The sequence below is a fragment of the Drosophila nasuta genome, chromosome X, assembly GCF_023558535.2.
Source record: "Drosophila nasuta strain 15112-1781.00 chromosome X, ASM2355853v1, whole genome shotgun sequence".
Classification (NCBI taxonomy): Eukaryota; Metazoa; Arthropoda; class Insecta; order Diptera; family Drosophilidae; genus Drosophila; species Drosophila nasuta.
Window position 1 is genome coordinate 13,378,060 of NC_083459.1, and position 13,832 is coordinate 13,391,891.

The 13,832-nt window shown below is 34.7% G+C and overlaps 2 protein-coding genes across 2 annotated transcripts; one reads left to right on the top strand and one right to left on the bottom strand.

Annotated features, from left to right (window-relative positions):
* Positions 1–4,026: 4,026 nt before the first annotated feature.
* Positions 4,027–5,972, top strand: LOC132797008 (uncharacterized). The gene is made up of 2 exons (XM_060808411.1): positions 4,027–4,126; positions 5,237–5,972. The coding sequence occupies exon 2, from the start codon at positions 5,304–5,306 to the stop codon at positions 5,754–5,756; it is 453 nt and encodes a 150-aa protein (XP_060664394.1). The 5' UTR covers positions 4,027–4,126; positions 5,237–5,303; the 3' UTR covers positions 5,757–5,972.
* Positions 5,973–7,136: 1,164 nt separating this feature from the next.
* LOC132796627 (nose resistant to fluoxetine protein 6) lies at positions 7,137–12,054 on the bottom strand. Its single transcript, XM_060807869.1, has 6 exons — positions 11,626–12,054; positions 10,062–10,470; positions 9,054–9,127; positions 8,456–8,985; positions 7,534–8,190; positions 7,137–7,458 (listed from the first exon to the last, which is right to left on the bottom strand). The coding sequence occupies exons 1-6, from the start codon at positions 11,957–11,959 to the stop codon at positions 7,192–7,194; spliced, it is 2,271 nt and encodes a 756-aa protein (XP_060663852.1). The 5' UTR covers positions 11,960–12,054; the 3' UTR covers positions 7,137–7,191.
* Positions 12,055–13,832: the final 1,778 nt, after the last annotated feature.

Consider the following 13,832-nt stretch of genomic DNA (forward strand, 5'->3'; position numbering starts at 1 on the left):
AAACACAAACAAAACAAATTTCAATGATGCAGAGATGGTTTATATAGAGTATATTTATTATTATTTTTAATATTTTTTTGTACCTAACTTTAAGATAAAAAGATAAAACAAAACAAATATCATTCTAAAAACAAGAGACATGCAAAACGACACAAAATAATAAAAAAAAAAAATAAATATATATAATGTATTGAGACTATCAAAACTATCAAATGCATATAGACTATATACAATATACGATAAACAAAGAAAATGAAAAAGAAAAAAAAAGAAACCCCGCATATGTATGTATAGTGTTTTATGGCTAGCAATTCTTGCGCTAAGTTGTTCGCTATTGTCAGTTTATTATGTGCTCCTTATAGGAGCTTGAATTGGGAACACATTCACACACACACCTACACATTCACACACACAAATATTTTTATATGGATATCGAATCACTCACACCAACGCCGGCAGACATATACGCATCTATATACACACGTTTCATATATACGCCAAATATATATGTACTATGTATGTATGCGTGCTTCACAAACAACAACACATACTATATAGACAGAAGATGAAAGAACATCGCGATATTGTATAACTCTCCTTTTTTTATAAACTTCCAATTGACATACAACAATAACAAAAGATATTGCCTACACCATAATAATAATAATATTGGTAGAGAGAAACAAACTACAACAACAACAACTAGAACACCAACAACAACAACAAACAAGCAACAACCATTTAAGCAATAGTCAAAATAAGAATCATAGAATTTATTGATCGATAACTAAATCAATCGATAACTAATTCATACAAATTCTTGTTTTTCTTTAAGTTTTAAGTATGTACGTAAAAAAACAAAACAAAACCCTTTTTTAAACTTATACTATATATACATATTTTGTTTGCCAATAACTGTAAATACAAACATTACATAATTTACTTAGTATTTCATTTTGTGATAGCGCTGGAAAGAGAAAAACAAAAACAAAAACGAAAAGAATCATATTTAAAAAACGTTTTCATTTGTCTCAAAATATCAAGACAAAGTACATAATGTTAATTTTATTGATTATTTCAACTGTAATTAATACGATTGCTATTTATAAACGCATAACACATAACAAAAAAAGAAAAATGAAGAAGAAAGAAAAGAAAAGAAAATCGTAGCAATAGGGAGCTAAATGTAAGGCTCGCACTATTATTAGGTAATAAGCAGTTAACTTATAGTCGATAATTTTTGATAAGCATTGGATGTAAGCTCATCATTTTTTTTCTATTATGATTATTATAATTACATATAATTACAAAAGTTGCCACCGCCCAAAATTTTGTGTACAGATCGAGAAGAGAGTGAAGAGAAAGGGAGGAGAACGAGGATGATAGCAAAAGCAAAGGATAAGAGAAAGACAACGCGTTCAACATTTTGCAAAATTAAATATACATACATACATACACATACATGCATACAAAGTGTATTCACATAGATACCAAATTGTAAAAATGCCTTAAAAATGCGTTAACAGGAGAAAAAGCTATGTTAAATGTAAATGTAAATATACACATACATACATACATATGGTATATATATAATATATGGAGCTGCACACTTTGTTATGAGGTACTTTGCTACATACTATATACATATACATATATATATTTGTAGACATATATGATGTATATATAAGTCAAATTCAACAACAACAACGTAGATTGTAAGCATTGAAAAGCATGCACAGTACATACATACATACATACATTATACATAATACAACAGTTGACGTGTTTTTAAATTGCCCAGTTTGTTATTTAAGCAAAGAAAGAATATCGCGAGACACGTAAAACACGATGAAGGGTCGCAACAACAACAACAACAACATGAAGAATAACAACAACAACAAGGAGAAATATGGGTCACAAGGCGCTACCAATAAATGCCTAAGGCTCTTTTTGCACGAATGAAAAACAAGAATAAAATAAAATCAAATATGAAGAAAAACCAAAAACAACAACTAACAATAGAGTATTTCGAGATAGTTGCTACGTTTGCTTATTTTCTGTTCTGTTTTGTTTTAAGGTCCAGTTGACGAAACGTTTTTAAATCGAGATTGTGTGTATGATGATGATGATGATAATGATGATGAAGAGCGTTTTGAGAAGAAGAATACATTTAAGCTTCGACGCTTCTTTTTAATGACAACTTTTTTTTTCTGTTACTTTGTGTGCGAGAGTGAGCAAACGATAGAACGCGAGAGACAGATAGAGCGAGGGAGAGAGAAAGAGCATATTCCAAAACTATTTGTGATTACAATTATATATGAAAACAGAAAGCAACACAATTAATTATTACGCGAAATAAGAGGTAAAAATCTAGCAAGTAAGCCCTAGTTTAGAACAAACACACACACACACACACATACAACAACAACAACAGCTATATACATACCGTACCACACATACATACACATGTATCTGTATGCATGCATATTGAGAGCCGATGAGTAGATCAGTAAACAAATGTAAATTATGAAAAGAAAGAAGAAAAACAAACAAAAAAAAAACAAGTATCATTTATTCTAAAGGCAAGTAGTGGGCATAATGCCCGCATTGCTGACATGTTTATTATTATTATAATTATTATTATTATTATGCATAAAAATGTAGTTTCTTAAAATCATAAATATAATATAAACGAAATAAGCTAAACAAATAACAAAACAACAACAACAACATAGTTAAGTCAAGTGTAAACCAAGCCTTAGTAAAAACTAGTTCTAATAACAAACAAATGAAAAACAAAAAAAAACTTACAAATACTAAAAAAAAGAAAAGAAAAAAAAAAAAAAAAAAATCAACACAAAGGTTACGATACGATAACGACTTGTAATATACTGCGAAGTGTATGAAAAAAAGGAGACAATTTGTTTTCAATGAATTGCTTTGATTATTATTTTCAATATTGTTTTTCGTGTTTTTTTTTTTACTTGAATTAATTGTATTTTATATCTTGAAATATATCTATTAAAAAATGATTAAACAGTAACATAAAAAAGAAAGAAAGAAAGAAAAAGAAGAAAAAACAAAAAGAAACAAAATAAAATGAAATCACACCCAACAAACACACACTGTAATTAACAAAAAATACTTTGCTTGAAAGTGTAAAATAAATTAATTTAAATAAAATACGGAATTACAAAAATTTACATATATTTCGATGTTTTTATTTAATGGAATGGATTACGGATAATTATTAATCGGATAAGAATTGACATAATATTTATTTGGTTGGTACTTAATGTATGTACTTCAGTCTATCTATGAGTAATTTTCGCTATCTCTTTCACATTCTTTGCTTCTCCTTCTTTTTCGATGTAGCGACATCGAAAATCGTTCGATCCCTAATTAGAAAGTATCTCTTATTAAATGCCAAACAATAACTGAACTTTCTATGCTTAAAGTTTCCTCAAGTCGAAGAGATTATAAAATTATAGATTGAGGAGTCTATGAGGGGAATAATCTTGGAATATCTGTATTGATCGGGCCAACCTCAAGTTATGTGTGAGATCACTTTACAATTTGTATGTGAACCCTTTAATTTATTTGTAATGTAAATATATTTAATAATGCAATAATATTGTTTTCCTCTTCTTGAACATAAAAAATGAATTAAACATTTTTCAAATCAAATCTAAATGTACATATACAGACATACATATATCTCAGAGACTTGGAGGCAGTAAAGATAAACATGTGTGTACATACATACATACATATGCCATTCAGAAAAAAAGGTAAATATGTAAGAGTTGGCAACACTTGAAAAGGTTGCCAACCTAATGGATTTGGATCTTAATTGCGGCAGTCACAGGTCAGCGTTTACTTATTTTTGTTTAGTTCCACAAAGATTACTTTCTATGAATACATACAATTGCAAATATTATTGCATTATGTCGTATCAATACATCGATGCCTGAACAATAGAATCGATCTTCGTGCAAAATCAATATCGATATAATATCGTATCGTGTGCATCTCTAGTTGCAATTTGTCTGTCGTGCCGGCAAGTCGTCTGTTGTTAAAAGTCGTTAAAAGAAAAGTCGTGGAAAAGTCGCCATTTATATTAAAGGTTTTTATTCTTAATTTAACATTAATATTCTTCATTTCCGTGACTTTAAATTAACCAATAGCCAACAAAAAATTGAGCAATTGTGATATGTGTAAATGTAATAAGTGATAATTGTGAAATACCAAAAACAAAACAAAATGAGATTAGAAGAAGAACACAATAATAGTCGAGTGAAAAATATCGAAAAGATAAGGTTCTCTAAAACCATACTATCTATGTAGCATTGAGTTTTTCTCATGAGTCAGAGCCAAAGTCAGAGTGCACGGAGAACAGTTGTTCCATTAATTGAGCGAGTAAACATATGTTTTGTGTAGTTTTGTGCAAATTGATCTGAATGAGACATCTACGAAGCTTTAAAGTTTATACCAAAATATATATTCTGGATCCAGCCGAGATGAGTTAACCATATCGATCCAGCAACAGATCTTCTTTCTACTTTCAATTTGTTATTATGAAAATTCACAAGGAACTAAATTTGATTTGGGTATTTCGTAGTCGAGCAATCCCAAATAGAGTGTTTATAATTGTTATATTTACTGCTGAGTGGGCTCAATGCAGAGCGATGAGCAAATAAATACAATGAGTGAGTTTGTTTTGAGGTTTGAAAGAAACAGGGGATTTTCTTTAATCTGCGAGAGATCGGCGAACGTAGAGTGGAAAAGCTGTAAAGGAGATTGGAAATTCGAGATTTTGGCCCGAATTCAGCCTTAAGTTGTCTTTTGTTGCGGCAATGATCTTTTGTCAAAAGACTTTGAAAAAAGAATAATCGGGGGAAATCCAAACATTCATCAAGTTTGTAGCACGTCTTCGATAAACTTTCATTGTTGTGTACGAATTTCAGCCTCCCTGCTCTTACCGTTTATTAATGTTAAATCAGTAAATTAGTTATCACAAAACAATTTTTAATATGTTTATGTGTACTAGCCAACTGGGTTAATAATTTCGCCTAGATTAGCTTTTTTAAAGATATTGTTCTTTAAGTGCTTTCGGTAGTGAATGAAAACTTGGAGTTTTCTTTTGAGTAGACAGTAAATGTGGTAGAAATTAAGATTGAAAACCACAACTATTCTGTACTGTAGCTAACTAATTTTGTTAATTTCATTTTTTTAGACAGCAACAGCAACAATTGATGCTCTCGTAGTCAATCATTAAAAAAAAACAACAACAGCGAGAAGTCATGTCACAGGAACAGATGGCGTCCCTGGCGCAGATAGTGCAAGGGATCAAAAACAATCCAAGCAGCGAAACTAGTCAACAGATGCTTCGCATTCTTAAGCAAAATCCACAGATAATGGCGGCCATCATTAAGCGGCGACAGCAAAGAGAAATGAGTGCAGCTGACGGTGGAGCTAGCGGAGGATCAATTCAGTTTGGGAATAGTTGCCAACAACAACAGCAAGAAGTCATGACACAGCAGCCGATTATGGTGAATGCGCCGCCGCCAAAGACGCTGGCAGAGATTATGCAAAAGATCAAAGACACTCCAGTCGACGAGAACAGCCAGCGCATGCTCCATATTCTGAAGCAGAATCCGCCGCAAAGAGAAATTAATGATCCTGCGGGTGAAGCTGACGATGGGGCGCTACAGGATCTGCAGCAAATGATGGAAGACATGATGATGAATAAATGAAACATGGCCAACAACAGCAACAAGCATCAATTACTTTTGGTGCCCAAATGTAAAAAACAAAAACAATGATGAAATTATATTCCCTGTAGCCATTCTTACAATGTACATAAAATATGTTAGCAGTATTCAATTCTGGTTCAAATATATACCGAATTTAATCTAACATTGTATTTGCTGCAACTCATGTATGCCTTATTAAAGAGACAATTTAATAACTTCAAAGGTTTTTATTTCGCGGTTTCTCCTGCACGTTCACAAATACCCTTGTTGTTGTTGTTGCTGTTGTTGTGCTTATTCTTGTAGTTGTAGTTGTTGTTGTTGGGAATTCCATGCCATGGCTGCAAAGTGCCAAGATATAGAGTGAAATACCAGGCGAACATAAATTAATAGCAAGCAGAAATACGGCAAGTCATTCAATTATTTAGTAGCGCCATCTATGATGGTTAACTGGAACATAGTATGAAGGTTGAAATTGGCGCAGCCTAAAAGTATGCTACGATTATTTCGCAGGCTAAAAATAGCATCAGAGCAGCAAACAATTTTGTAAAGCATACTTTCAGGCTGCACCAATTTCAATCGTCAAACTATGGCCTAGTTGACCTCCAAACATAGATGGCGTTACAAAATAATTGAATGACTTGCCGTATTTCTGCTTGCTATTAATTTATGTTCGCCTGGTATTTCACTGTCTATCTTGGCACTTTGCAGCCATTCGTCGTGGCATCGAATGACTAACAACAACAACAACATCTGCATCGAGATGACGAGTAACAACAACAACAACAAGCACAACAACATCAACAGCAAAAACAACCACAACAACAACAACTACAACAGCAATAACAACAACAACAACTATAACAACAAACACAACAACGACAACAACAACAGCAACAACAACAACAACAGCAAACAACAAGCACAACAACAACAACGACCACTACAATAACAACAACAACAACTGCAACAACAACAACTGTATTTGTGGATTTGCAGGAGAAACCTAAAAGCAATCGCGCAATGGAAATTTCGAAAATTATTAAATAATCTATTTAATGCGGCATATTATGTACATGAGTCGCAGCAGATGCAATGTTAGATTAAATTCGGCATATATTTGAACTGGAATTGAATACTGCAAACATATTTGATGTATCTCAGTTGTTTAAAGGACTTTTAAGAGCTACTTACCTTGATTATAAAAAGGTGTCCTTGCGGGATTGTTAAGAGTTATAATAATAATAATAATAATAGTAATATTTCTTAATATTCTTTCGAGTATTTGTATTGTTGTAATAGAAAAAGTAAAACAATGCTAGCAACAAAAGCCTAGAATCAGTTAATAATAAATTGTATAAAAACAGGCAGGATAGTTTTTATAGAAAATTGTATTGATAAAAAAAAATAGATTTATTTGTAAGTATGTTAATTACAGTTACGCATTTGATGGATTTGCAGCTCTGCTGATTGCAGGCTCAATTTCGGACACCTTTTCAGCGTCGGTGGTGGCAGGAACAGGTTCTTGAAGGGGCTCGCTAGCAGCCTTGGGTTGATCGACGGGCGCGGGCTTCTTGGGAGCGGGCTTTGAGTCACCACGTCCGAAGATGGCCTTTTCAATGCCCAGAATGGGAGCCTCAAAGGCCAATGTTGCAAAGATGGAGAGAGTCAGCGTGATACCGAAATCGTGCCACCAGCGCAGGATCTGAAATCAAACGAAACGAGGATCGTTTAGAAAAGTGAACCTCAAAGGAATCTCAAAGGAAGATTCACAACTTACCGCATCGTAATCGGAGAAATGTGTGTCCGTCTGCAGACGTGCGGCATTCACCAGTTGAACGATTCTGTGGATCACGTACATGCAATAGGTAAGACGACTGAAACCGGTGAAGAAGCTCCACGAAAGGAAGTCGTTGATTAGACCACCGTGTCCATTGTAACAGGCCCAAACAATCCATCCAATAGCAAAGGCCCACGAGCTGCGACTGAGTGGCTCGAACAAAGCGCCCTCAATGAGTGGGGAATCCGGAGTGTGGGGCAGGATGCGCCAGTAGGGACCCCATAGATCAGCGAGCATGGTGCCAAAGGCCAGAACCCAGCCGGTGATCACCCAGTGCTTGGCCAATGGAATTTGACGTCCACGATTGCGTGTGAAGAGGAAGTAGCCGAAGATGACGCCAATCAACCATGTGGGAATGCGTGTGTGTGTTGGATAATATGTGAGGCGCTGGCGAAGATCCACATGATCGTCCTGGACACGGAACAGCGTGAAGTCGTTGTGCAAGAATGTGGCAACTGTGCAGCCCAAGCAGAGCAGACCAAAGATCACAATTGGGATGAGCGCCTTTTTGCCCCACTTCCACAGCGGAATTAGGAACAATGGGGACAGGAAATACAACTGAGTATCTACGGCTAGATACCAGGATTGCGACACGCACTGTGGAAATAAAAAGAAAGCAAGTCAAAGGTTAATGCAGTTATAGAGGATTATTAGTAAGATGTGAGTTGTATAGTACATTTTTGGGTTTCTAAGTTATGTTTTATGTTTTGGTAATTATGGAAAAGAATTGGTAATTTAATAAAAGGGAAAATAGAAGGAATACTTGTAGGTCATAAAATGGAAACATTTCATTACATTTCACTGACTATTTCCCATTGGGAGCTCAAGAGTTCAGTCTGAGATATGAGATAGCTTTACTTACAATGCTGTAGGGGAAGGCATAGTTCTGCACATAGAGGAGTGTGGCCCACCAAGTGTCCGCGCAACGTGCATCCTGGGTGCCCAACTTGAACCACATGGGACCGGCGCCAGAGTATTTGTATAGGGACATGATGTAGAGGACGACAACGGCAACGACGGGAGTGAGACGAATGTAACGATGGAAGTACATCATGGGGATGTTCAGTTTGCCCTTGGTGCGCTCCATTTCACGGAATGCTCCCCAGCACATTAGCAAGCCGGACATGAAGAAGAAGGTGTCCACGCAGAGGGAACCGTTCTGCACAAGCATGGAGTACGGGGTCTCCAGCCACGCATAATAGATGTTGCGGTTAATGTGTGGCAGGTCATAGAAGGTCATATATCCGTGTCCGAAGACCACCCACATCATACTGAAGCAACGCAGACCATTCAAGCAGTGAATCACATTTGGACTGTTCACCTGTTTCACTGTGAAGATCTTTGGTGCATTGTGGAGCACCGAGAAGGCCAAATAAAGTGGTTTCTTTTGTCCTGCAACAAGGATTAATCAGAATGTTAAACTCCGAATGGGACTCTGTATTAACAATGTTATAAATTACCTCCATTGCGAGTCTGTACAAAGTCGTAGATACTGCTGGCTATCATGAAGAAGACAATCAGCGAGAAGAAAACGCTAGATGGAGAAGAGAGATATATTTATTTTCAAAATATTTGAAGATAATGGCATGAATGACGAGGGAAATTCTGAATGTCTAGAGAATGCTTCGAGTGCATTGCCTAGATCTCAATTAAATTGCACGATTATGCAAGCAATTTCAGATTAGCGATTCGAAGATTGGCTATCAAGCAAAAAGTGTTGTACAATAATCACATAGTACTACATACAAACATCGAACGCGGTGGGGCGAGAGCTGTAAATAAACTTATTTCGCTATATTTGGCAAATCGTGGGCTTTGGCGTAACCGTTTGGAACTTTTGATTTCCGATAATCGTATCGCCAATTTTCGATTTGACAGCAATTGTGCGAAATTTGACGTTTTGCGATAATGCCTGATCGGCTGATCAAAAATCTATAAACGAATCTATAGCACAAATAAAAAATGGTCATTTTGTTGCCTTGTCAAATAAATTTCCCAATTTCTGGGCATTAATTTGTGGTCAATTTGTGGGTAATTATTAAATGTTGAACTTCCTTAAAGCTGATGCAACAACCACAAAGCGTTGCAATAATGGGTAAGCAAATGTTTAAAGAGTTGATCAATCAAATCAGCTAGAATTCACGTGAATAAGTTCGGAATGGATTAATGAATAATACCAATACAACAGATTGTACTCACATGGGTATATAAATTTACTTATTTTATTATACTATTATTTTTGTAGTACGCATTATTGGAGTAATTTAAAGGGTTGTTCTTTACCATAAATAATTAATCAATACACTACGAAATATGCGGAATTCCCTACAGATTGCGATCTATATAAGATTGTTAGGTAGACGAACTATCGATTAAAAATATATAATATATAACTTTTTTTTTTTAAATTTGCAAGTTGTTATGAGGCTTGTGTGTTTGAAAATAGAAAACAAATTGATTGTACTTACATGGCAAAAATATCGACGCCACGGAATTCAATTGGTGCATCATATTTACACCAACTTTCCGAAACCATTTGCTCGGTGAGATTGACATAATCAGTGCCATAAAAGTGTTCAATAGCGTATTTGAGAAGTAGATCAGTTTTCTCGGCACTGCACGTGCTTGGCACACATACGCCCAATTCAAAGATTTGTGGATCAGTTTGCTTATAGCTGATACGTGCTGATGAGTTCTCCTCATTCCTGCGCCTCACTTGGCTATAGAATTGGGTGATATTGAGACGCGTCAGGCAGTATTGACCGCGGATCTCATCGCCGTAAGTGCTTGAAGCCGCAACGCATTCCTCGTATTGACCCATGCTGATCAGATGGCCCCAGAAGAAGCCAACTGGTAGACGACCCCATGTGTCGGGAACTGCAAAGATCGTGGTTGAAGTTATAGAAAATTGCATTCTTTAGGTTTTAAGATATTCGCATATTCTTATGGCACAATATATGTATGTGTATACGCTAGAGAAGCGATTGTCTATTGTCTGAAGATTATTATAAACATACAAATTAAAATATGAGCGAGCCAATTATATCTGTTAATCCACTATGTATGTAAATGAAATGCAGAAACAAAATCACTCTACTCAAAACGAATTTCTCTAAAATTTTAATGAATTTAAACTATCTACAATTTAAATAAATAAACCATAGGATCCACCTACAGTTGCAACATTTGGTACATTTCGATTACAAGTTTTGGGACATTTTTCATTCGTTGGTACTTCTTCTTCAAATGGCAATTTGTGCCATGCATTAGATCACTTCATCAAAAAGGGACATTTGTTCTATGCATTGCATCACTTTTGCCAAAAAAGGAAATTTGTTCAATGCATCGGTAGGTACATTTTTAATATTGGTTCAAGGCGCTGCTAAAGTCCCAGAACTTTAAATAGTTGAGGACATTTTCCGATATAAGGTGCGATGATCGTTTCGAATCTTTTTTAGTTTAACATTTAATTTCAATTTATATTGAAACATGAATTCGTATTAAATGGAAAATTTCTTCAGAAGTCTTTAATGTGGATTATGTGCACAATTTATCATACTTCACATGGAGTTAAGTTTCATTAGAACACATGATTTGTTGGAGTAAAGAAAAAAAAATTGATCACTTCACTTGTTCACATTAGTTACTAGGATGAAATGGCATTTCAACACATTCATTCTGGTTGCTCACGTTTGAAACTGTGATTGGAATACAGCCGAGCTATATATCAATCAAATCAGGTTACTGTAAAACACACGCCAATATCTTTAATAGGGGGGTAATCGTAAAACGTTGTTTATAATCGATAATCACGGTATAAAAACGATGGTGGAATCTGTTGCATCATAATACGATTAATCAAATCTTATCACTTATCAAAATTTACAATATGCGTTGAGTTCTTATCAAAATTTGATTTTCAATTTGATTTACCACCGACAATAATACGAATTCTTCAATGGGGGATTAAACAACCAACGAAAAAACAACAACAACAACCCAAAAAAAAAGAACAAAAAAATTGAAGCTTACACTCGAGTGCCCACTCTTCCATATTGGCGATTGCGTCACGGATGCGTGCCACATCTCGATCACAGAGATCATCGTTGTAGGCTTTGTTGCCATATGTGTTGCTGGGGGTCAGCAAGCCAGTGCTGGCGGTTTGATTCGAAATGGCAATTTGCTCCGCGGCAAGGGCAAAGAACTGATGTGCCAAGCTGCTCTGCATTGGCAGCGAGTGTCCCGTCAGCAGATCCTGGCCATTGTTCAAATGAGCCGTGGCTGTTGTTGTTGTTGTTGCTAGCAGCAGAATAAATGCTGTTATCGCCATTGCTGGCATCGCCAGCTGATGGAGTTTCGTTGTCATAATCCTGATCGAGACGAAGCGAAACGAGACGAGACGAGACGAAGCGACGAGCAGATGAGCACGGAATTGAATGCTCCGCTAACTAACTGTTTGGCCAATGGACACAATAGCCTTTTATAGGCTCACCAATAGCCACTTGAGGCGTCGTCAGCATCGACGCTGACGTTGCGATTGTCGGTTGCGGTTGCGAAGACGCTCATGAAATTTATAAATAGTTGTTGGAACATACACATACACATAACACACATTGTACATAGATGATGCAGGCCCTTGATAAGGAAGTTTATAATCAATCGCGCTTATCTGATTTTGTATTTCACTCTTTCCTTTTTGGCTACCTGCTACCTGGATTTGCTTGGGATTTGCAGCGCAGCTGGTATAAATTATATCAAAGTCAACTGTGCTTTAAAACTGTACAGATAAGCCATGTCGATTTACAACTAACCGCTCTTAATTCAATTACTGGAAATCCCGATAGCAGTTAGTATTGCTCTCGAACTTCGACCATTGCGCTTAAAGTGAGTAACTTTCTCACAGTGTTAAATAGTTTTGATAACCATGTATTGTATGTTAGTATATTATAAGATTTAGTAATTGGCTCAGTAACAATGTTTCCGTGTTTGTTTCAACTTGTTTGTTATCTGGCATCTAGCATACCTTAGATACTGCTAATTATTACTCAAGAGTTAATCAGTTAATTGAATTCATTTAAAAAGTTCTCTTTTTTTTTTTTTTGGGGGGGGGTAACTAATAAACTTATTAAATGAAATGATACTAATAGTAAGTAAAGAAAATTGCACGTAAGAATCATATGTTCAGAAATAAATAAGCATAAATAATACATAAATGTATTTCATAGATTACATAATAACTTTTCATTAATCGATGAAAGCAACTAATCCTTCCCTATGAAATTATTGTGAGATTTTCAGCAAACTTATTTCCAGAATGATCATTTTAGGATAAAGTTTCAAAGTATGGATCGGACTCTTTGATAAACTTTAACATTCTTGTTCAAAATTGTATTGATAGAATGTTAATTCAAAATAATTATTATAGAAAATAGTTGAACTGCAAATTTAAGCTTTTATTTTGTAATAATATTTCTACTCCAAAGTCAGTTTTGTTATTGAATAATTGGTATTTATATATATATATTTTATTGTATTTAATTAAACTCTGTATAAGCCTTTATCATAGTTTGTAAGGAAAATAACTAGCATTGTAAATTAACTAATTATGTCTTAATAAAAGGCCAAAATTTGGAAGTCATTTCAAAGTTATAATTTCTGAATAGTGATTTAAATGGACTAATATTGATTTCTTCTTATGAATATAACAAATTTTACACAATTGAATTGAAATAAAAAAAACTATAAATTGTTAGAACGTAGTGTCATAATTAAAAAGCTTCAGGTAATAGCAACAATAAAAATAAACTAATAAATTATAAAATTGCATAGTACTTGAGAGTGAAATATAAGAATGGAATTAAGCGGAAGGGATTTCTAATTCATTTAGTTCAAAGAATGAAACAATGAAATCAAATCTGTTGATATTCTTCGCCAATAAAAATTAATGCAGATAGAATGGGAAAAAACCAAAACCGAGTAAAAAAAACATTCCTTGAGAACAATCCCAAATAAAAAAGAAATTCAACCCCATAATAATAGTTAATACTTGCATGCGAATTAATACACATTTCTTAATTAAATAAATACTCTCCCATTCATAAATTTCAATAGAATCGAAATTGGGCATATCACGGATTAAAGTTATGCATACAGCTGGGAATATTCATTTCTGATGATTTGATTTGAACGGTGACTGGACTATAAACAGGAACAACAAAAAAAAGAATTGTATGATTTTA

What these genes read in the sequence shown, in the direction of transcription:
- LOC132796627 (XM_060807869.1), bottom strand. Translation starts at nt 11,959, where the DNA reads ATGACAACGAAACTCCATCAGCTGGCGATGCCAGCAATGGCGATAACA. An exon ending in GGCGTCGATATTTTTGCCAT is followed by an intron (nt 9,128 to 10,061) that starts GTAAGTACAATC and finishes TTCTCCATCTAG; the next exon opens with CGTTTTCTTCTCGCTGATTG. An exon ending in ATTTCTCCGATTACGATGCG is followed by an intron (nt 7,459 to 7,533) that starts GTAAGTTGTGAA and finishes GTTTGATTTCAG; the next exon opens with ATCCTGCGCTGGTGGCACGA.
- LOC132797008 (XM_060808411.1), top strand. Translation starts at nt 5,304, where the DNA reads ATGTCACAGGAACAGATGGCGTCCCTGGCGCAGATAGTGCAAGGGATC.